Source organism: Eubalaena glacialis, chromosome 1 (genome assembly GCF_028564815.1).
Source record: "Eubalaena glacialis isolate mEubGla1 chromosome 1, mEubGla1.1.hap2.+ XY, whole genome shotgun sequence".
Taxonomy (NCBI): Eukaryota; Metazoa; Chordata; class Mammalia; order Artiodactyla; family Balaenidae; genus Eubalaena; species Eubalaena glacialis.
This window is the reverse complement of record NC_083716.1, coordinates 86,092,605-86,116,640: the sequence shown is the minus strand read 5'-3', so window position 1 is coordinate 86,116,640 and position 24,036 is coordinate 86,092,605. Positions and strand designations below refer to the sequence as shown.

The 24,036-nt window shown below is 39.1% G+C and overlaps 1 protein-coding gene across 1 annotated transcript in view; it reads right to left on the bottom strand.

Annotated features, from left to right (window-relative positions):
• LYST (lysosomal trafficking regulator) overlaps positions 1-24,036 on the bottom strand; it is a 162,820-nt gene that overhangs the window by 30,117 nt on the left and 108,667 nt on the right. The window contains exons 38-42 of the mRNA XM_061182169.1: positions 23,375-23,527; positions 18,579-18,823; positions 13,667-13,733; positions 12,131-12,287; positions 2,424-2,564 (exon numbers count right to left, since the gene is read on the bottom strand). Of these exons, the coding sequence (XP_061038152.1) occupies positions 2,424-2,564; positions 12,131-12,287; positions 13,667-13,733; positions 18,579-18,823; positions 23,375-23,527 (763 nt within the window). The remainder of the gene's footprint in view (positions 1-2,423; positions 2,565-12,130; positions 12,288-13,666; positions 13,734-18,578; positions 18,824-23,374; positions 23,528-24,036) is intronic.

Here is a 24,036-nt window from a genome sequence, read left to right as displayed (position 1 = left end):
TCAAATCTTCAAATGCATCGAGTGAGAAAATATCTGAATTGTAAACCTGATTAAAATAAAGTGAAGGCTTTTGTATAAGCATTTCAGAACGATTGGTGTTAACATATAATAAACGCAAGACTACTTATATGGAGTAAGCATTAGCATTCTGTGGTTTAAAAACTCAACGAATACAAAGTATACACATTCCTAGAATGAACTGTCTTAGTCTATTAATTTTATGGTAAATCTATAGGTCTGTTCTGATTTCATTTCCACTAAGCATTCCTGTGGACAACAGAATTATACTAACACACTAAGAGGGTTCTTCTGCGATGTAAATAAGGTGTTATCTAATTGCCTCCTTAGTCTGCTAGTGTAAACAAAAATCTCAGAAGTGTTTCTTTAAAAAATTGTCCTAAAGGAAATGTTACCTTTGAACAGAAATTTTTTTTGTGCTACCTTTTTTTTTTTTTATGGACAGAAAATCCGAACACCATAGCAGAATCCAAATTTTAAAAGACCTCTTAGAAGCTAATTATGTTCCATGTAAAATTAAGTTGCTGTCTGCCTACTTCTTGATCTTGTGAAAACAGTTAGAAGGATCTTCACTAATTTTGGAAGTACTCTGAAATGATATGATATAAAATATAAACTAAGGGCTTATATAAAATTAATACGGGGTGGGGTGAGGGTCACCTCAAAAATCCCAGCAGTCATCCAACAGACAGCTGCAGGGTGACAGCGTTAGGATGTACTGGCTGAGCACCTCCATACTTTATGTGGCGGCTTCAGGGGAAGCAGCAGAGATTTACTGGTGGAACAATGGTGATGAGGCATCTCAGGGCTGAGCTAGGAGGGGTTGAGCCGCAGGAGGTCTCTGTGAACTCAAATCATTCCCAACTTTTTGGTGCTCTGGGGACACATCACAGAGGTAGACACTGTTCACCCAGAGCAGATGCCTGGAGGTACAATGAGAGGCCTATAGGAATGCTCATAGGAAATAGCAGGATGTATGCTATAGCAAGTTATCGTTTCCAAAAATGGCTATAACAACATTTGCTGTTGTGCATGCTTTTCTAGAATCTCGCTGTTCCCCTATCAAACGGCGAAGTCTATGCTCCTTCCTTTTGAATGTGGGCAGGCACTTGTGACTACCTCACAAGCAGAATGCAGTGTAAGTGCCACCGTGTGACTTCCAAGGCTAGGCTGGAAAAGGCCATGCAGCTTCTGCTCATCTCTCTAGGGACACTTGCCTTTGGGACCCTGAGTTGCCAAGTAGGGTGTCCGAGGCCCCCATGCTGTGAGGAAGTCCACACTAGTCCACGTGGAGAAACCACCTGGAAAACCATGGACACTACCTGAAGAGAGAGATGCCCACCAGCCCCGCGCTGCTCTGTTCCCCTGGATATTCCAGCTACAGCCAATCTGAATGCACAAGAGACCCTGAGCCAAAACCACAAAAACCACTTGGCTGAGCTGTCCCTGACTTTCTGACCTGCAAAAGCTGTGATGGATAATACACTGAATGTTGTTCTGAGTCACTAAGTATTGGGGTTATTCGTTATGCAGCCATAGATAACAGGAACGTACATATAAGAAACCACAGAGGAACGTGGTTTTTGGACAGAGAAATGAGTCCCTGATTGAAAGCCACAAGGCAGGTACCCCCAACTGCAGGTGCTGATATTTCACTGAGGCATTTCCCACTTGGGCAACACTATGAAGCTTGCTCCAGGTAATTAGTAGCACGGATTTATCTAAATAACTCCAGAGAGGCCAGTTAATATAGGAAACAATTCTGAAGTAATTTGTCCAACATTAACCTCTCTAAAGATATAATTCTCAATTTCATGTACTTCCTAAAGGTCACATAAAAATATGAAATTAAGTAATGTAGGAAAATGACCCAAAGATACCCTGTAAAGGATGAACTGATCTTACATTAAAGAACAGGTAAGATTACCAAGATTGTTGGTCACTGGCATCACAGAAAATCTGATTTTATCTTCTAGTATTCCTTTTCATTATTAGATAACTCTAGTTAGAGTGTTTTATTTCTAACTTGGTCATTCCTCATAAAATCATTGAGATTTTGGTTAATTTACATTGTTCTTTATAAATTCATGACTTTTTTAATAATCAGCATAACTTTTGTAATCAGAGAAAATAATAAAGCAAGTTCTGTAACAGAATTAAAATACACGTTTACAAATACTTTTAATAGTTAAAAGTTACCATTTTTCAGATATACCTAGTCCTAGAAAATATTTAACATCCTCAAGCTCACTTGGAAATAACATTATATACTTAATAAGTAAAGGTATTTCTCTTATTTGGGGACTCAAATTTTAGGACTTACAAAAGGTATTTTTATTTTTGGAAAATTATAAAGTAAGTACAAACACTTAGAAATTTAAATTAGAAATGATTTACTGTTATACCTTCACGGTTAACTAAGAATTCTGGAAGATAGAAAAACTCTGGGATAAGTTCTTTCACATCAGTCATGGACTCAAAAGAGGAGAGACGCCAGGTTGTGTTTGTAGAATGAAAAGTTCTGTCTGGGATGTCAAAACTCTGATCTGAAAAGAAATACAAATAACATACTTAAGACACAAAGACTTGATTCCATTTGAAACTTGTTACAATTAATTCACTTTTACTACTTCAAAAAGATTAAAATGATGTTCACTTTGTCCACAGTTTAAAAGAGATTATTCGTGTTCTTGAAAATAAATATTTCTCTACATAATTTGCGACTGCATTGTTATTTTTAATCGGTATTATGCTTTCATAGTACATATAACTAGATAAATGTATATCACTTATTTGTTTAATTGATTACTGTCTGCCCAAGTCGAATGAAAGTTCCATAAAAGCAGAGACCTGGGATATCAACCATACCGAGCACATTCTAGGAATTGGATAATCATTTATTTATTGAATGAAAGAATAAGGAAGGAAAATTAAAGTTCAAATAGGTAAAATGTTTTTTCCCCCATCAAGAAGCAAGATTATTTCTTTACCTCTTTTCTTCTCTCTTTTCTTTTTGTGGGGGGAGGGGCATTGCTTTTTAGATGTTCTAACTCTAACCTAAAAAATTAAGTAAAATTTCCTATGAATGAAAATAAAACTAAGAATACTTACTCCTTTGTTAAGTTTTTCTGGTGAACACTATTAATAATCAAGAACTGAGTTTTGACCCTGTCTTTTCTGTCAACAGCTATCAGACTTTCTATCCTAGAATATGAAATGATACCTAAAGACCAGCCCATGAAAACAGCAGCAGCGTGGATGCTTCTTCAGAACCATGCTGTACCATCCAAAACTCCTCTCAACTTGCTGAAATTTGAACACATCTTTCTATCTGGAGACTGTTAGAGACTAATTTCAGCATCAAGCAAGGCATGATTTTTTAAAAATATGCTAAATCTTCCCCGAGCCTGACCTGCTTTGCCGAGCAACATTTTCTATTACTACTTTCTCATCTATTCTGTTGAGTCAGCATTGACTGGGCACTAAATAAAATCTGGGGAGAAATTAGGTTTATAAATATTTCTTTTTTTCTCAGAAAGTAGGGAGGGCCACTTAAAGAAATATTTACTAACTCACTCAGGAGAAAAAGTTATTAATCTAAATGGAATCCAGAAAAATTACAGGCAGTTCTGTGAGGCTATGATGGACTCACAGCATCTAGAGTAGAGACTACAGAACTGTGGAACTGGAGAAGCACACTGGCGTTTCTGTTTGGATTTTTAAATTCTCTGCAGTTTCTTAATAAAAAAAAATACTACATTTCCTATAATTTAGAACATGTATGAACTCAACTGGTAGTTGTTAACCTAGCACTTTTGTCCCCCAGGGGACACTTGGCAATGCCTAGAGACATTTTTGGTTCTCACGGCTGGGTGGGAGGGGATGCCACTAGCATCTAGTAGGTAGGGGCCAGGGATACTGCTAAATGTCCTACAATGCACAGGACAGTCGCCATAACAAAGAATTATGTAGCTCAAAATGACTACAGTGCCAAGGCGAGAAACCCTGGACTAAATGAGAAGTCTAGAAATAAATTAAAAAGCCATCACACATCATTTAAAATTAATCAGAAGAAACTGAATGGGGACTTAGGTTGTCCCTGTTGTCTTTTTTTTTTTTTTAATCATTCTTAAATACACAATGAGGAAAACCTAGCATAATAGTTGATTGGGAGTTTTATATTACTATATCCTTGGGCTACATGAAAAGAAACAGAGGGCAGTAACAGTTCTGTTATACACTGCAGTCATCCCAAACCACATCTGAAATATTCTTTTTTATTCTGACTGCCACTTTTTAATAAGAGCATTCACAAATCAGAACATGTCCAGAAAGATGAGCAGAGCAGTGACAGGTTTGGAAACCAGAGCAAACACGGCTTAAATATGAGTTTTTAAACGCTTTACTAAGTACAGAACTGTCTTATTTATTTTTGTATTCCTTGTAGCAGCTGGGATAAGGCCTTGCATATAGGAGGCTCTCAACTGGATGTCAAATTAACTAAGGATAATTAGCCTGGGAATAAACAAGAGTGAGAGGAGAAGGGGGACAGGGCAGTAATGTTCAAATATTTGAACAGCTGTCATACAGAACGTTTGTTTTGTGTACAGACAGAGGGACAAATATAAAAAAGCCCCTTTTATAGACCAAGTAGTCTACAGTCTATAAAATTCATTCCTCCAAGAGGTTGCATATGAGTATAAATATATACAGAAGTTCAAGAAGGGTTGAGTAAATGAACGGATAATGATTCCATAAATGATTCTGGGCACCAGGAGGAACAACTACAGGACTAGTACCACGGCTCTCACTGGAAACTGATACGTGAGTGTGTCCCTGTTTGCAGGCAAAGCAGTAACTTCATCTCTATCTAAGTCATCCTCAGGCCTGAGGGCTGCCACTGAAAATGCCGAGGTAGAAGATTAACTAGACAGTTACTATGGTGAAGGTGGCAGTGTGGCTCTCCTATAACCACTTACAACTCACTCAGTTGTCAGAACAACTGACAATAACATATTCCCCTTTAGGGGCCAAAGACAACTTAGGTGATCTCAAATAATTTTTAAGTTGAACCTTTTAAAAAAGTGAATTGCATACACTTTAAAAGGGTAAAAAGGGTAAATTTTATGCTATGTGAATGACATTAATTTTTAAAAAGTGAATTACACTTTTATAAACTTAGACATGTTCAATTTGAAGCTAAAATGTAAGACATTAACAAGATCATGTGGCTTACTGCTGGTTTCTTTTTATTTTTTTAACATCTTTATTGGAGTATAATTGCTTTACAATGTTGTGTTAGTTTCTGCTGTATAACAAAGTGAAGCTATATATATACATATATCCCCATATCCCCTCCCTCTTGCGTCTCCCTCCCACCCTCCTTATCCCATCCCTCTAGGTGGTTGCAAAGCACCGAGCTGATCTCCCTGTGCGATGCAGCCTCTTCCCACTAGCTATCTATTTTACACTTGGTAGTGTATATATGTCAATGTTACTCTCTCACTTCGTCCCGGCTTACCCTTCCCCCTCCCCGTGTCCTCAAGTCCATTCTCTATGTCTGTTTCTTTATTCCAGTCCTGCCCCTAGGTGCTTCAGAACCATTTTTTTTTTTTTTTTTTAGATTCCATATATATGTGTTAGCATACAGTATTTGTTTTTCTTTTTCTGACTTCCTTCACTCTGTATGACAGACTCTAGGTCCATCCACCTCACTACAAATAACTCAATTTCATTTCTTTTTATGGCTGAGTAATATTCCATTGTATATATGTGTCACATCTTCTTTATCCATTCACCTGTCAATGGACACTTAGGTTGCTTCCATGTCCTGGCTATTGTAAATAGTGCTGCAATGAACATGGTGGTACATGACTCTTTCTGAATTATGGTTTTCCAGGGTATATGCCCAGTAGTGGGATTCCTGGGTCATATGGTAGCTCTATTTTTAGTTTTTTAAGGAACCTCTATACTGTTCTCCATAGTGGCTGTATCAATTTACATTCCCACCAACAGAGCAAGAGGGTTCCCTTTTCTCCATACCCTCTCCAGCATTTATTGTTTGCAGATTTTTTGATGATGGCCATTCTGACTGGTGTGAGGTGACACCTCATTGTAGTTTTGATTTGCATTTCTCTAATGATTAGTGATGTTGAGCATCCTTTCATGTGTTTGTTGGCAATCTGTATATCTTCTTTGGAGAAATGTCTATTTAGGTCTTCTGCCCATTTTTGGATTGGGTTGTTTGTTTTTTTGATATTGAGCTGCATGTAAATTTTGGAGATTAATCCTTTTTCAGTTGCTTCGTTTAAATATTTTCTCCCATTCTGAGGGTTGTCTTTTCATCTTGCTTATAGTTTCCTTTGCTGTGCAAAAGCTTTTAAGTTTCATTAGGTCCCATTTGTTTGTTTTTGCTTTTATTTCCATTACTCTAGGAGGTGGGTCAGAAAAGATCTTGCTGTGATTTCTGTCAAAGAGTGTTCTTCCTATGTTTTCCTCTAAGAGTTTTATAGTGTCCAGTCTTAAATTTAGGTCTCGAATCCGTTTTGAGTTTATTTTTGTGTATGGTGTTAGGAAGTGTTCTAATTTCATTCTTTTACATGTAGCTGTCCAGTTTTCCCAGCACCACTTATTGAAGAGGCTGTCTTTTCTCCATTGTATACTCTTGCCTCCTTTATCAAAGATAAGGTGACCATATCTGCGTGGGTTTATCTCTGGGCTTTCTATCCTGTTCCATTGATCTATATTTCTGTTTTTGTGCCAGTACCATACTGTCTTGATTACTGTAGCTTTGTAGTATAGTCTGAAGTCTGGGAGCCTGATTCCTCCAGCTCCGTTTTTCTTTCTCAAGATTGCTTTGGCTGTTCGGGGTCTTTTGTGTCTCCTCACAAATTGTGCAATTTTTTTGTTCTAGTTCTGTGAAAAATGTCATTGGTAGTTTGATAGGGATTGCACTGAATCTGTAGATTGCTTTGGGTAGTATAGTCATTTTCACAATGTTGATTCTTCCAATCCAAGAACACGGTATTTCTCTGCATCTGTTTGTATCATCTTTAATTTCTTTCATCAGTGTCTTATAGTTTTCTGCATACAGGTCTATTGTCTCCTTAGGTAGGTTTCTTCCTAGGTATTTTATTCTTTTTGTTGCAATGGTAAATGGGAGTGTTTCCTTAATTTCCCTTTCAGATTTTTCATTATTAGTGTATAGGAATGCAAGACATTTCTGTGCATTAATTTTGTATCCTGCTACTTTACTAAATTCATTGATTAGCTCTAGTAGTTTTCCGGTAGCATCTTTAGGATTCTCTATGTATAGTATCATGTCATCTGCAAACAGTGACAGTTTTACCTCTTCTTTTCCGATTTGGATTCCTTTTATTTCTTTTTCTTCTCTGACTGCTGTGGCTAAAACTTCCAAAACTATGTTGAATAACAGCAGTGAGAGTGGGCAACCTTTTCTTGTTCCTGATTTTAGAGGAAATGATTTCAGTCTTTCACCATTGAGAATGATGTTGGCTGTGGGTCTGTCATATATGGCCTTTATTATGTTGAGGTAGGTTCCCTCTATGCCTACTTTCTGGAGAGTTTTTATCATAAATGGGTGTTGAATTTTGTCAAAAGATTTTTCTGCATCTATTGAGATGATATGGTTTTTATCCTTCAATTTGTTAATATGGTGTATCACATTGATTGATTTGCGTATACTGAAGAATCCTTGCATTCCTGGGATAAACCCCACTTGATCATGGTGTATGATCCTTTTAATGTACTGTTGGATTCTGTTTGCTAGTATTTTGTTGAGGATTTTTGCATCTATGTTCATCAGTGATATTGGCCTGTAGTTTTCTTTCTTTGTGACATCTTTGTCTGGTTTTGGTATCAGGGTGATGGGGGCCTCATAGAATGAGTTTGGGAGTGTTCCTCCCTCTGCTATATTTTGGAAGAGTTTGAGAAGGATAGGTGTTAGCTTTTCTCTAAATATTTGATAGAATTCACCTGTGAAGCCATCTGGTCCTGGGCTTTTGTTTGTTGGAAGATTTTTAATCACAGTTTCAATTTCAGTGCTTTTGATTGGTCTGTTTATATTTTCTGTTTCTTCCTGGTTCAGTCTCGGAAGGTTGTCCTTTTCTAAGAATTTGTCCATTTCTTCCAGGTTGTCCATTTTATTGGCATAAGAGTTGCTTGTAGTAATCTCTCATGATCCTTTGTACTTCTGCAGTGTCAGTTGTTACTTCTCCTTTTTCATTTCTAATTTGGTTTATTTGAGTCTTCCCCCTTTTTTTCTTGATGAGTCTGGATAATGGTTATCAATTCTGTTTATCTTCTCAAAGAACCAGGTTTTAGTTTTATTGAACTTTGCTATTGTTTCCTTCAGTTCTTTTTCATGTATTTCTGATCTGATCTTTGATTTCTTTCCTTCTGCTAACTTTGGGTGTTTTTTTTTTAAATTCTTTCTCTAATTGCTTTAGATGTAAGCTTAGGTTGTTTATTTGAGATTTTTCTTGTTTCTTGAGGTAGTATTGTATTACTATAAGCTTCCGTCTTAGAACTGCTTTTACTGCATCCCAGAGGTTTTGGGTCGTCGTGTTTTCATTGTCATTTGATTCCAGGTAGTTTTTGATTTCTTCAGCTATCTCTTGGTTATTTAGTTGCGTATTGTTTAGTCTCCATGTGTTTGTATTTTTTACAGTTTTTTCCCTGTAATTGATATCTAGTCTCATAGCATTGTGGTAGGAAGAGATACTTGATATGATTTCAATTTTCTGAAATTTACCAAGGCTTGATTTGTGACCCAAGATCTGGTCTATTCTGGAGAATGTTCCATGAGCACTTGAGAAGAAAGTGTATTCTGTTGTTTTTGGATGGAATGTCCTATAAATATCAGTTAAGTCATTCTTGTTTAATATGTCATTTAAAGCTTGTGTTTCCTTATTTATTTTCATTTTGGATGATCTGTCCATTGGTGAAAGTGGGGTGTTAAAGTCCCCTACTATGATTGTGTTACTGTTGATTTCCCCTTTTATGGCTGTTAGCATTTGCCTTATGTATTGAGGTGCTCCTATGTTGGGTGCATAAATATTTACAATTGTTATATCTTCTTCTTGGATTAATCCCTTGTTCATTATGTAGTGCCCTTCTTTGTCTCTTATAATAGTCTTTATTTTAAAGTCTATTTTGTCTGATATGAGAATTGCTACTCCAGCTTTGTTTTGATTTCCATTTGCATGGAATATCTTTTTCCATCCCCTCACTTTCAGTCTGTATGTGTCCCTAGGTCTGAAATGAGTCTCTTGTAGACAGCATATATACAGGTCTTGTTTTTGTATCCATTCAGCCAGTGTATGTCTTTTGGTTGGAGCTTTAATCCGTTTACATTTAAGGTAGTTATCGATATGTATGCTCCATTTTCTTAATTGTTTTGGGTTTGTTTTTGTAGGTCTTTTCCTTCTCTTGTGTTTCCTGCCTACATAAGTCCCTTTAGCATTTGTTGTAAAGCTGGTTTGGTGGTGCTGAATTCTCTTAACTTTTGTTGTCTGTAAAGGTTTTAATTTCTCCATCAACTCTGAATGAGATCCTTGCTGGGTAGAGTAATCTGGGTTGTAGGTTTTTCCCTTTCATAACTTTAAATATGTCCTGCCACTCCCTTCTGGCTTGCAGAGTTTCTGCTGAAATATCAGCTGTTAACCTTATGGGGATTCCCTTGTTTGTATGTTATTTGTTGCTTTTCCCTTGCTCCTTTTAATATTTTTTCTTTGTATTTAATTTTTGATAGTTTGATTAATACGTGTCTCGGTGTGTTTCTCTTTGGGTTTATCCTGTATGGTACTCTCTGTGCTTCCTGTACTTGATTGACTATTTCCTTTCCCATGTTAGGGAAGTTTTTGACTATAATCTCTTCAAATATTTTCTCAGACCCTTTCTTTTTGTCTTCTTCTTCTGGGACTCCTATAATTCGAATGTTGGTGCGTTGAATGTTGTCCCAGAGGTCTCTGAAACTGTCCTCAATTCTTTTCATTCTTTTTTCTTTATTCTGCTCCCTGGCAGTTATCTCCACCATTTTATCTTCCAGCTCACTTATCCATTCTTCTGCCTCAGTTATTCTGCTATCGATTCCTTGTAGAGTTATTTTTAATTTCAGTAATTGTGTTGTTCATCACTGTTTGTTTGCCCTTTAGTTCTTCTAGATCCTTGTTAAATGTTTCTTGTATTTTCTCTATTCTGTTTCTGAGATTTTGGATCATGTTTACTATCATTACTCTGAATTCTTTTTCAGGTAGGTTGCCTATTTTGTCTTCATTTATTTGGTCTTGTAGGTTTTTACCTTGCTCCTTTGTCTGTAACATATTTTTTTGTCGTTTCTTTCTTTTTCTTTTTTTTTTTTTTTTCGATGGGTGGTGCTGTATTCCTGTCTTACTGGTTGTTTGGCCTGAGACGTCCGGCACTGGAGTTTGCAGGCCGTTGGATAGAGCTGGGTCTTGGTGATAAGATGAGGATCTCTGGGAGGCCTCACTGTGATTAATATTCCCTGGGGTCTAAGGTTCTCTGTTAGTCCAGCGGTTTGGACTCAGAGCTCCCATCACAGGAGCTTGGGCCTGACCTCTGGCCTGGGAACCAAGATCCCACAAGCTTTGTGGCGTGGTAAAAAAAAAAAAGAAAGAAAGAAAGGAACAGTACAGTATCAAAGAATAAAAAACAAAATAAAATTAGAAAGAGAAAAAATATATTAGGAAAAATAAAACTATAATGGAAACAACTGCAACAAGGCAAAATAAAACCACAACAGGAAAAAGAAAAAAAAAGGGGGGGGGAATAAGCTAAAAGGAGAGAACGATAAAGTATAAAGAATAAAATAAAATTAGAAAAATAAAAGATTTTTTAGGAAAAATAAAAATATAAAAGAATCAACAACAATGAATCAACAAAACAGAACCCCAATCTAAAATAGGAAAAAAGAAAAAAAAAAAATCCTTGGCTATAGGGGCAGGGTTTAGGCAGGGGGTGGAACTTAGGCAGGAGCGGGATTTAGGGTGGAGCGGGACCTAGGCGGGTGGGGGGGTGAAGTTTCAGCGTGGGGTGGGGCCTAGGCAGGGTGTCGTTCAAGTGTGGGGCGGGGCCTCTGCTTAGGACCTGTGCAGAAGGGGATAGGCAGCACGTGGAAAGGAGGGCCTCTGGAGTGTGGAGTTACAGAGTTTGGAGGCAGGGCCCTGGGTGAGGGTGTGTGGGTGGGGTTTAGGCCCAGCACATTGGAGGGGGTCTCAGAGGGTGTCTCCGCATGTAGAGGTGGGGCCCCGGGTGGGGGGATAGGGGCGGGGCTTGGGCTCTGCACGGCAGGAGGGAGGCTCCGAGGGCCGAGGATTAGGACCAGGAGCCCAACACGTTCCCTGGTGCCTAAGTAGACAGGGAAAGCGCTGGCCCCATTCCCCTCTGTTCCTTCGTGCCCCTCCCCCACCATCTCCCCCAGGGTCTCCCCCATCGCCACTGGACCCCTAAGTGTGGGTGGGTCCCGCTGGGTGTAGGAACTCCTTCCCTCCCCCAGCCGCCCTTCAGGGGTGCCGGTCCGGGAGGTCCAGCCTTTACTTTTGCTCCCCCTTCCCCCCCCCTCTCCCTCAGGACCCACGCAGCTGGAGGGGGCCTCGGTGGGCAGAGGATCAGGCCCGGGATCTCAGCAGGTTCCTGGGGGCCCAAGTGGGCAGGGGAAACCTGGCCACGCTCCCTTTTGATCCTCTGCCCTCCCAGTGGTTCCCCAATTTCCCCCTTCGGGCGTGGGATCCCGTCCCCTCAGGGGCGCCAGTCCCGTCCCGCCTCCACTTCTCCTCCCCCTTCACTCCCCCCACGCCCCGCGTCCTACCCGGTCGCTGGGGGTTCCTCCCGTCCCCTTAGGCGTCCGCGGTCCCCCACTGGGGCCTGGTAGGTGCCCTAGTTGTGCGGAGACGCGAATTCCGCGTCCTCCTAGTACCACTGCTGGTTTCTTGAAGAGAATTTTGTTGCGAGAATATGTAGAATTCTTTTTTCTATGGTTTGATTAGTTTCAGTACGTTCTCAGGACGTCAGTCAAGTGTTTTATCCCCGATGACCAATCTGACCTTTGAGGTAGTTATGAAACAACCCTTACCTTGATAGGCTAAAAACATCTTTGTGAAAGGAGGCATCCTGACCAGGAAGTGGAGCACGGTGCCGCTGTTGGAGTAGTGGGAACCGTAGTGGTAGGGCTGCACCGGGGGCATCGGGTCGTCTTCCCGGGCTCCTTTGCGGTACTCCTCCTCCAGGTACTGAAGGACACAGGGACCAGAACTCGTGACAGTGAGCTCCAGGCAGAGCTGGAGCCGCCTCACTTGTCTTCTTTCCCATCCTTCTCTGCTGCCCGTTAGATGCCATTCTCCATGGCTTGCCCTCAGCCCTCCTGAGTGTCCGGGGGTCTGGTGCCCCACTAAGGCCTGACCACGCACCGTGTGCATGCTTACCCTCTCATTTGCTCACAGAGAACCCACCTGTTCTGTACCCCACCTCCCAGCCCTCTGGCTCCCAACTAATACATAAATCTAAACTGATAATAATATCAGTTTAGATAATATATATCTAATATATCTCAACTGATCAAGGGCTCAGTAAATAAGAGCTGCCATTCTCACTAGAGATGTCTGCATCTTAAGAAGGTGTCAAGCTGTAATGCTACATTCTTTAGAGAAATGCTTCTCTAGCAGAGGAACTGCAATAGAAATGTAAAACCTGTATCATATTATTGGAATTCTTTAATATAACATTTTATAGCTGTTTTGCAGTGGAGTTACACAGAAATAACCAAGACTGTGGTGATTTTTCAACTACTCCTGTCTGTCCATCATAAAGTAAGAAGCTCAACCAAATTTTTAATATCTGTCACTATTCTCATCTCCTGTAGCTTCTGTCTGTCTCTAATAACAAAGTCAGGTGACAGTGAATTTTCTGGTGTCACTTCTCTTTGATTCCCATAGCACTGCTGCATTTTTAGCTGCAGAAGAATCAAGCAGTGACAGTTGTAAGATGCTTGGATGGACCTTTCTGGAACTTTGACATCAGATAACGTGGTGAACATGAGAAAACTGCTTCAGCTGCTCCTATCTTGATACTGTTGTGAAGAATGTAACATATGACTAATGGGTTTTTAAAAATCTCCAGCAGGATTCCATTAATATTAATTTCACAGAAATGGGTAATTAATTTCTATTTTAAACTTTACAATCCAGTATTTTTTGTTAATAAACCTGTGCACAATTTGCTGAGATGAATAATAAGGGATTATGGTACATTATAAATATATTGATATTATTATATATAACACTAGGGGATACAAATAGCAGGTCCCTGGAAATCTTTGTGATTTTTATAAGGAATATAATTATTTATATATTTGAACATTACAACGGATTATGAGCTTCCAATTTATGTAACAGTAAGTGCAGTTCTTTTTCCGGGCAAAATGTTTTCAGAGAATTAAGACAGAGAATAATATTTAAAATCACATAATGATTTCCAGTTGTCTGTCAATCAAAGTACAAGGAAGTGGGAAACAGAAAAATCAATACTATACGTTTAAAATTAGGTAAAACAGTCTGTAAAACAAAAATCCAGTTTTTACTTATCAAAATACATGAGGAAAACCTAAACCTACCTTGTATGTGTCCACGTAACGATCTTCTTTCTCTTTGTACTGCACAGCTATGGGCTTGGAGAGATTTCTACAAAGGAAGAGATGATGGAAAACATCGAAGTATGCTGATACTGTCAGGATTAAGCTGCCTTAGATGTTTACAAGTAAGTAAGTGGTCAACAAAATACTCAGCCCTTGGTTTAGCGCTTACACATGTTGCTTTGCAATTAAGTCACAATTATGATTTCATAACCTATGAAGATAGAATTTTTCTAAACAGATGCGTACCATTATTAGGAATTCCTGACTTACGAGTAACCTACACAAGAAGAGCTGCTGTTCTCCCTCCCTTCTCTGGTTCCTCTACCTCCTCCAAATCATAACTGATGCTGCCCATGGCAGCTGATTCCTATGAAGCCCTGGAAGTTCCTGCCCCCATTTCCAGATTCCACACCCAGCTCGGCAAGGAAGAGTGAAGGGCAGTTTGGACGGGAGGTATGATCGTGAGGAGATGTTATGTAATTACTAGGTTAGTGAAAACTGAAGAAACAGCACATGCTTACAATGACCACCCTGAGATCTGGAGTGCGAGTACTGACAGAAACATTTTGTTAGCTAATTCGTGGACAGTGACTGACACCATGTGCACAGTGTAGCAAACGTGTGCACACGTGTGCATGTCTGTGCTGGTGTTCACACTGTCTCAGGGAGGGAAGAGAACTCAAGGATGACTCTCCACTTTCACAAGCTACAGAGTCAAGCAGCATCTCTGTGAGGCCCAGGAAAGAGCAAGAGAACAAGATCCAACGAGGAAAGGCAGGCTTCTCCGGCTGAGGTGCCATCTGGTCTGGCACCGGGATGGGACCACCTGGAGTTTCAACATCTGGCACCACAACTAGATCAACATCAAGATTTGCTCAAGTTTCAGTTAGGTCAAACCAGGTCTGCTTAGCCAGATGCTGATATATCTATTTTTTGGGAAAATTATTTCCTAGGGATATTAAAATTAGTGATAGCAAACACATTAATTTCATTTTTGAGACTTTGATAATCCTAAAAACTTTGTTAAAAAGTAAAGACAGTTTTATAGCATAGATACAAATTCACCTCAATATAGGAGAAATCATGTCCAAGATCCTGGCATGCAATTTTTTTCTAAACAGTGTTAAGTAGTTTTTTTGAACACAGGTAATACTGTTGTGGTTGGAAAATCAGAAGTTACTGATGAGCAAATAGAATAAACCAAAAATCAACCACAATACTATCACTCACAATATATCTGGAAGGGTACATACCTTTCCAGATGCTCTCTCCTTATCTGTGTATGTATAATTACTTTTTAAATAAAAATCTCCCCCTCTCCCATAATATACATTTCTACAATACCATTCTTTTTTTTTTTAATATAAATTTATTTATTTATTTTTGGCTGTGTTGGGTCTTTGTTGCTGCACGTGGGCTTTCTCTAGTTATGTTGAGTGGGGGCTACTCTTTGTTACGGTGTGCAGGCTTCTCATTGTGGTGGCTTCTCTTGTTGCGGAGCACGGGCTCTAGGCGTGCGGGCTTCAGTAGTTGTGCCTTGCGGGCTCTAGAGCGCAGGCTCAGTAGTTGTGGCACGTGGGCTCAGTAGTTGTGGCGCACGGGCTTAGTTGCTCCACAGCATGCGGGATCTTCCCGGACCAGGGCTTGAACCCGTGTCCCCTGCATTGGCAGGCGGATTCTTAACCACTGTGCTACCAGGGAAGTCCTCAGTAGTGTAAAAATTTAAATATACATTAGCAGTGTAAAAAAATGTCTAAAAGCTAAATAATGTGCCATTTGCTCTTTTTTAAATTGACAAATACATTAAATTGAATCTGATTTCTTGAAAACTGTCTGAACTAGGCCTACTATTCAGCAGTTATAATTAAAATATTCTAATACACTAAGTAGTATATTGGCAGTCAATTTTTCTTTAAACTACATAATTTTTTTTTTTTAAACAGATGTAACTTTATTTATTTATTTATTTTTGGGTGTGTTGGGTCTTCGTTTCTGTGCGAGGGCTTTCTCTAGTTGCGGCAAGCAGGGGTCACTCTTCATCGCGGTGCGCGGGCCTCTCACTGTCGCGGCCTCTTGTTGCGGAGCACAGGCTCCAGACGCGCAGGCTCAGTAGTTGTGGCTCACGGGCCCATTTGCTCCGCGGCACGTGGGATCTTCCCAGACCAGGGCTCGAACCCGTGTCCCCTGCATTGGCAGGCAGATTCTCAACCACTGCGCCACCAGGGAAGCCCCATAGATAATTTTTTAATTGAAGTGTAACGGACATATAACACTATATTAGTTTCAGGTGTCCAACATAATGATTCGATATTTGTATATTCGATATTACAAAATGATCACCACAGTAAGTCTAGGTAGCAGCCATCACCACACGTAGTTACAGGACTTTTTTTGTTGCGCTGAGAACTTTTAAGATTTACTCTCTCAGCAACTTTCAAACATGTAATGCAGTGTTATTAGCTAAGGTCATTGCGCTGTGCATTGTTGCATCCCAGGGCTCATTTCATAACTGGCAGTCTGTACCTTTTCACTCCCTTCACCTATTTTGCCACAATCCCACCCCCCCAATGCTTCTGGCAACCACCGATCTGTTCTCTGTATCAATGAGGTTTTCTGTTTGTTCGGTTTTTGTTTTGTTTTTATTTTTAGATTCCACATACAAGTGAGATCATACTTATTTGTATGGTATTTGTCTTTGACTGACTTGTTCCACTTAGCATAATGCCCTCAAGGTCCATCCATGCTGTCACAAGATTTCATTCTCTTTTATGGATAAATAGTATCCCATTGTGTGTGTGTGACATTTTATTTATCCATTCACCCACAGATGGACACTTAGGTTGCTTCCATATCTTGGCTACTATAAATAATGCTGCAGTGAACATGGGGTGCAGATATCTTTTCAAGTTAGTGTTTTCATTTCCTCTGGATAAATACCCAGAAGTAGAATGGCTGGATCATATGACAGATCTATTTTTAGTTTTTTAAGGAACCTCCATATTGTTCTCCACAGTGGCTGCACCAATTTACATTCCCACCAACAGTGCACAGGGTCTCTTTTCTCTATATCCTCGCCAACAGTTGTTATTTCTTGACTTTTTGATCCTAGCCAGAGAATGTTATTTAAAACTAAAGAAACAGAATATTCCCTCATCAACTAGGGCTATTTGGTTACTCTAAAAGGCAACTCATTCAGGAAAGGCAGGATAAAAGCTTAATTGTTTTCCTCAGTTGTCAAATTTCAAAAGCAAGGAATTGGTGCCCTACCCAACAGTGACCAGTGAGTTTAGTTTTGCTTTGTTTTGGGGGCCTTTAAAAAGTATCACTGTTAACTTAAGTATTTTTTAAATTCAAATGTGTTCAATCAACTGCAGTCATTATTCTTTCTGATGCCCAGATTGTCCTATCTTTGGCAGTGAGAGCCACTTCAAGTTGGCTCCTAAGTCTTTTATTTTTTGTAACTGTGGTAAAAAAATGCACATCACAAAACTTCCCATCCTAACCATCCTCAAGTACCTAGTTCAGTGGTGTTAACAATATCCACATTGTTGTGCAATAGGTCTCTAAAACTTTTTCATTTTGTAAAGCTGAAACTCTAAACCTGCTGAGCAACAACCCCCTATATCCACCCCGTCTCCTGCTGTCGCCCACACCCACCATTCCACTCTCTGTCTGAGTTGACTGCCCTAGACAACTCATGAAGAGGAATCACACAGTGTTTGTCTTCTGTGGCTGGCTCATTCCATTTAGCACAACATCCCCAGGGCTCATCCATGTGACAGGACTTCCCTCCTTCTTAAGGTTGAATAATATTCCTCTGTATGTATGCACCTCATTTTCCCCATCCACTGATCCACAGACAGACACCTGGGCTGCCTCCACCTCCTGGCCACTGCGAATAAAGCTGCAATGAACATGGGTGTGCAAATATGGCTCCCGAGTCCTTCTGACAAGACTATAGTAATTTCCTTGCTCTCTGACACAACAAAATATCGTGGGCTCATCTTGTATGTTTTCTTCTAATAAATGCAGAAGAAATGAGAGAATAGTAAATCACCATTCTGTAACCCCTAGTGAAATAATAGACTCGAACAATAATCATCAATGGAAGAAACAAGTTCAATGGGAGGCTGAACCCACGAACCAGCCTGAGCATCCTTAGAGTGGGGTATCACAGGCCTACTGATATGGGGCAATATAAAGTCCACACCACCTCCTCTAGAGGATTCTTGCCAAAAAAAGTTGAATCTGAATCTAAGCAAGCCTTTAGAAGTAATTTGCAGTCTCTAGGAAGTACAGAGGCTAGAGGAAAAAGCTAAATGCTAATGTGGAATGGGGGACATCCTACAAGATAAATGACTTATTTTTGTTTTAAAAACAAGTCAATGTTAGGAAGAAAGAAAGAGAAGAATACATACACAAAAATAAGGGCTGTTCTAGATGTTATGTCTTTAGACACAAAGCAACCAAAGGTGACAGTGGGCCTGACTCAAACAAATCAACTATAGAAAGACACCTCTGATATAATCAGGGGACATTTGAAAATGGACTGGATATTAGATGATACCATGAAATTACTGTTGATTTTCTTAGATATGATAACGGCACTGAGGTTATGAAAGAAAATGTTCCACTTTTTTCTTAACAGATGTGTACTAAAGATCATATGAATGACATAAAAGATTTGTGTGGTTCACCTTAAGAAGAAAAAAAAGGATGACGTAAGTTTGGCAAAAATCTTGATAATTGTTGAGCTGGGGTCATGGTCACATGGGGCTCATTATACATTCATTCTATTTTTGTGCATGTTTGAAAATTCTCACAATAAGAACTTCAGTAAAATAAATACAGCATATTGACAAAGCCAAAAGGTGATGATGTCTTTAGTTACCTGTACACTGATGGATCGCTGAGGTCAAGGGTCTCACTAACGTAGTCAGCTAGGATAAACGGGAACACTGGATACTGCATGAGATCATTAAAGGATCGGCCGGCATGTTTGTTTAAGTGAGTCAAATATTCAAAATTAGTAATTTGTCCAGTATACCATAAATTTGTCAGAGCGGTGATATTGCCATATTCCAGAAGATTAGGGAGGTTATTTGTTAGTATACTGTGGTACACATCGTCACGAACCTATAAGGGAAGGAGAGAAAAAAACCCAGATTTTATTTTTAGGCTTGACATTTTCCTCCAAAGAATCCATGACATTATAGGCATGTTACTAATCTCAAGTCCTCCAAGAAAATACTTTTTGCCCAATAACACGGACTGGTGGGGAACTGAGATTCAAATCCACGTCTTCCTCCAAAGGTTGAGCTATTTATTTATTTATTGAAGTGTAGTTGATTGACAATATTATATTAGTTTTAGGTGTACAACATAGTGATTCAATTTTTTTTATAAATTATACTCCATTTAAAGTTGTTATAAAATGTTGGCTTCATTCCTTGTGCTGTACCATATACCCTTGTAACTTATTTATTTTGTACATAATAGTTTGTACCTCTTAATCCTCTCCCCTTATCTTGCCCCTCCCCCTTCTCTCTCCCCACTGGTACCACTAGTTTGTTCTCCATATCTATGAGCCTATTTCTTTTTTTTTTATATTCATTCACTTGTGGCTCTTAACCACTATGTTTTGCAGCTGGAGAAATCAGTAAGAAACTAAGAAGTCTGTATAGAGAAGTCACTTATATACAGACCCTAAGAAAAAAAATCAATAAAGGAAAATGAAGAGTCTTCATCTAAATAAATGCAACATGATGTAGTAGAAAGAGCATAGTTTTCTGACAGACAGAACTGGTCGTTTTTCTTGCTTAAACTCTTTGTGTTACAGTTATCATACCTGTAGTATGAGGGTAATCATATTTATTTCCTGAGAATGAAATAAACTATCCTATGTAAAACAGAATACTTGATTTTCACTACTGATTGAAAACTAGTATATAAACTCTTTTTTTAGAGAGGCACAAAAGTTCTGTCACAGAAAAAAGGTATTCTGATTTCTTCTAAAGCAATTAAATGATAATTGATAATAAATGGAAAAAAACAGACGAGTCAGGCCTTTGCTAAAAACAAATTTGAATTACCCCTCTTAAATGTGTATATGCTTTAGGCATAGGAAGGTGAGCCACGGATGTGGATAATCAAAGATGAGACTAAAAGTGAATGAGAAGAATGATCTTGGTTATGGAATAGGCAAGATTACAGGGTGTTTAAGAACCTAAACCTGAAGGTCTGTTTCACAACAATGTGAATACACTTAACACAACTGAACTGTACACTTGAAAATGGTTAAGATGGCAACTTTTATGTTATGTATTTTTTATGATAATTAAAAAAAAAAGAATCAGTTCAAGGCAAAAACAAAAACTAAACTTATATTCTAAATCTGGAGGTTACAATATGGAGGTTCCTTAAAAAACTAAAAATAGAACTACCATGTGACCCAGCAATCCCACTACTGGACATATACCCAGAGAAAACCATAATTCAAAAAGACACATGCACCCCAATGTTCACTGCAGCACTATTTACAATAGCCAGGACATGAAAGCAACCTACATGTCCATCAAGAGAAGAATGGATAAAGAAGATGCGGTACAGATATACAATGGAATATTACTCAGCCATAAAAAGGAACGAAATTGGGTCATTTGTAGAGACATGGATGGACCTAGAGACAGTCATACAGAGTGAAGTAAGTCAGAAAGAGAAAAAGAAATACAGTATGCTAACACATATATATGAAATCTAAGGGAAAAAAAAAAAAAGGTCATGAAGAACCTAGTGGCAAGATGGGAATAAAGACACAGACCTACTAGAGAATGGACCTGAGGATATGGGGAGGGGGAGGGGTGAGATGTGACAGGGTGAGAGAGTGGCATGGACATATATACACTACCAAATGTAAAATAGATAGCTAGTGGGAAGCAGCCGCATAGCACAGGGAGATCAGCTTGGTGCTTTGTGACCACCTAGAGGGGTGGGATAGGGAGGGTGGGAGGGAGGGAGATGCAAGAGGGAAGAGATATGGGAACATATGTATATGTATAACTGATTCACTTTGTTATAAAGCAGAAAGTAACACACCATTGTAAAGCAATTATACTTCAATAAAGATGTTCAAAAAAAAAAAAAAAAAAGAAGATGCGGTACAGATATACAATGGAATATTACTCAGCCATAAAAAGGAACGAAATTGGGTCATTTGTAGAGACATGGATGGACCTAGAGACAGTCATACAGAGTGAAGTAAGTCAGAAAGAGAAAAACAAATATCATATATTAATGCATATATGTGGAATCTGAAAAAGCTGGTATAGACGATCTTATTTACAAAGCAGAAACAGAGACACAGACGTAGAGAACAAATGTACGGATACCAAGGGGGAAGGGTGGGGGTGGGATGAATTGGGAGATTGGGATTGACATATAAACACAATTGATACTATGTATAAAATAGATAACTAATGAGAACCTACAGTATAGCACAGGGAACTCTACTCAGTGCTCTGTGGTGACCTAAATGGAAGGAAATCCAAAAAAGAGGGGATATAGGTATACATATAGCTGATTCACTTTGCTGTACAGTAGAAACTAACACAACATTGTAAAGCAACTATACTCCAATAAAAATTTAAAAAAAATAAATCTGAAGGTTGCCTACTGCTGAAGCTAAGGTTGGTGGAAGAGAATTTATGACAGTTTGCATACTAACCTCTGCAAGAAAAAGGAAACATTTATTCATTCAACAAATATTTATTGAGCACCTATATACCAGCATGTTTAAGGTGCTAAAGCTGAAGCACTTAACAAAACAAAGTCCTTATAGTCTATTGGGGAGACACTGTTGGATGCTTTTAAGTGCTGTGAGAAAAATAGAGCAAAGCAAAGGAGGTAAGGGATGCTTGGGGGTAGCAGTGAGGCAGGGGTTACTGTTTTATTTAGAGTAATCAGGGAAGTCTCTCTGATAAGAAGACATTTGATCAGGGAACCTGAAAAAAGTAAGGGAGTGAGTAATGTAGTTCTAAGAGGAAAAGCATTCCAGGCAGCATTCTAGGGAGCAGTAAGTGCCAAGGCCCTGAGGCATCAGTGTGTCTGCTATAGTCAAGGTAAACAAGGTCTCCACAGATGGATTAGACAGGGTGAAGGATAGAATGGTAGAAGATAAGGTCAGAGAGATAAGGAAGTGCCAGATTATTCAACACTGTAAGGTCTTTGCCTTTAATGGAGTGACACAGAAAGTGGTCGGAGGGTTTTGAGCAGAGGAATGGCGCGATCTGACACACTTTAGCTGCTGTGTTGAGAACAGTCTGAAAGAAGAGGGAGTATGGAAGCAGGGAGGCCAGTTAGGAGGCTAGTGTAATGATTTGTGCAAGAGATGACAGTGGCTTGGACCAGGATGGTAGCAGTGGAAGCAGTCAGATTCTGGATATATTCTGAGGGGTGAGCCAACAGAACTTACTGATAGAGTAGATGTAGTAGATGAAAGAATAAGAGGAGTAGAGGATAATCCCCAGGTTTTTGACCTGGCCAATCAGAAACACTGGAGTCACCATTTACTGAGATGGGGAAAACTGCAAAGAGATTTTGCGGGGGAGATTAGAAGTTCAGTTTTGTCCGTGTAAAATTTGAGATGCCAATTAGACTTCCAAGTGGAGATGCCAAGTAGAAACTTAAATATTTGAGTGGGCATCCAGGGAAGAGGTTTGGGTGGTGATATAAATCTGTAAATTGTTATAACACAGATAGTATTTAAAGTCACAAGATGGGATGAGAAGAGAAGAGGTCTGGAGGGTGAGCCTGGGAATTCCCTAGCGTTCCAGTGGTTAGGACTCGGCGCTTTCACTGCCATGGCCTGGGTTCAATTCCTGGATGTTCAATCCCTGGTCCGGGAACTAAGATCCTGAGAACCGTGCACTGCGGCCAAAAAATATAAAAAATAAAAAATAAAATGAAGAGTGAGCGCCGAGATGCCCAGAGGAAGCATCTGCAAACAAGACTGAGGAGGAATGGCTGGTGAGCTAAAAGGAGAACTAAGAAAGTGGTAACTCAGAAGCCCAGTGAGGAAGGTTTTTCATTTTTCCTTTCTTTAAAGAAAGAGAGAATAATCAGCTGTGTCAAATGCTGCTGAGGAGTCAAGTAAGATGAAGACTAAGAAATATGACCATAGGGTTTAGCAACATGGAGGTCAGTGGTGATGCTAACCAGAGAAGTTACACGCGGAGTGGTGAGAAGAAGATCTGACTGGAGCATTTCCAAAGAGAACCGGAGGGGAGGAATTGGAAGCAGCAAGCATTCACAGTTTCTTCCAAGAGGTTTTCTATAAAGGCTAGCGGACACACAGTAGCTGAAAGGATGTGGCGGTCAAAAAAGGGTTTGCCAAAAATGGAATCTACTATCAAGGTTAAACTACTTTCAGGTTGGTTATACATTCGTTCATTTGCTTTTTACAGATACTGTCACTCTGGGGAATGAGAATTTAATACAGTTTTGGAGGACAAAAAAAATCCTAATATAACTAAGTATTTACTTTAATCAGTACTAAGAAATAAGGCAATTTTTATTTGATTTCAGAAACAAAGTTTAAATAAGTTAAACTTCATTTAATCAGTATGAGTGTAGTTACACTGATCCATGATCGCTTTGAAAAAGTATATGTATTAATAAAGGCAAATTTACCTTGGTGTTATCAAATGCCAACAGGAGTGTTCTGCCATTTGTTAAAAAGATTTCTACTGCATTATCTCTCAATTGCCACCAACGCTTGTGAACTTCTTTAATTTCTTCATATGTCCAGGAAAATGATGCTGGTTCCAATTCTCCCTGAAGGCTCTAAAGACAAAGGAAATAACATGAAAGTATTTGCTCTACATGAAATAGAAATAATTGTTTTAATTTTAGATTGTTAAAAACTATCAAAATGCAATAGAAAGTCTTCCTTTTGTGGCAAAATGGCAGGTAAGATTCTCTGAAAATCCTCCCACTACTAAACACTTCAAAATGCTGCATTAAAAAATCTAAGAAAAAGAATTTAAATAGACTTTGTTTAAACTTTTTTAGTAGGCTGTATTTTTTAGAGCAGTTTTAGGTTTACAAAATTGAGCAGACAGCATGGCGTTCCAGTGTATAGCTTCCCCACACTCAGTTTACCTACTGTGAACATCTTGTTCTCATGTGGTGCGTGTGCTACAACTGATGAGCCACTATTGAATAGGTTATTCTTAACTAAAGTCCATAGTTTAATCTTGGTGTTGTATAGTTAAATGGGTTTTGACAAATGTTTAATGACATGTATCCACCATTATAGTATCATACAGACTAGTCTCACTGCCCTAAAATTC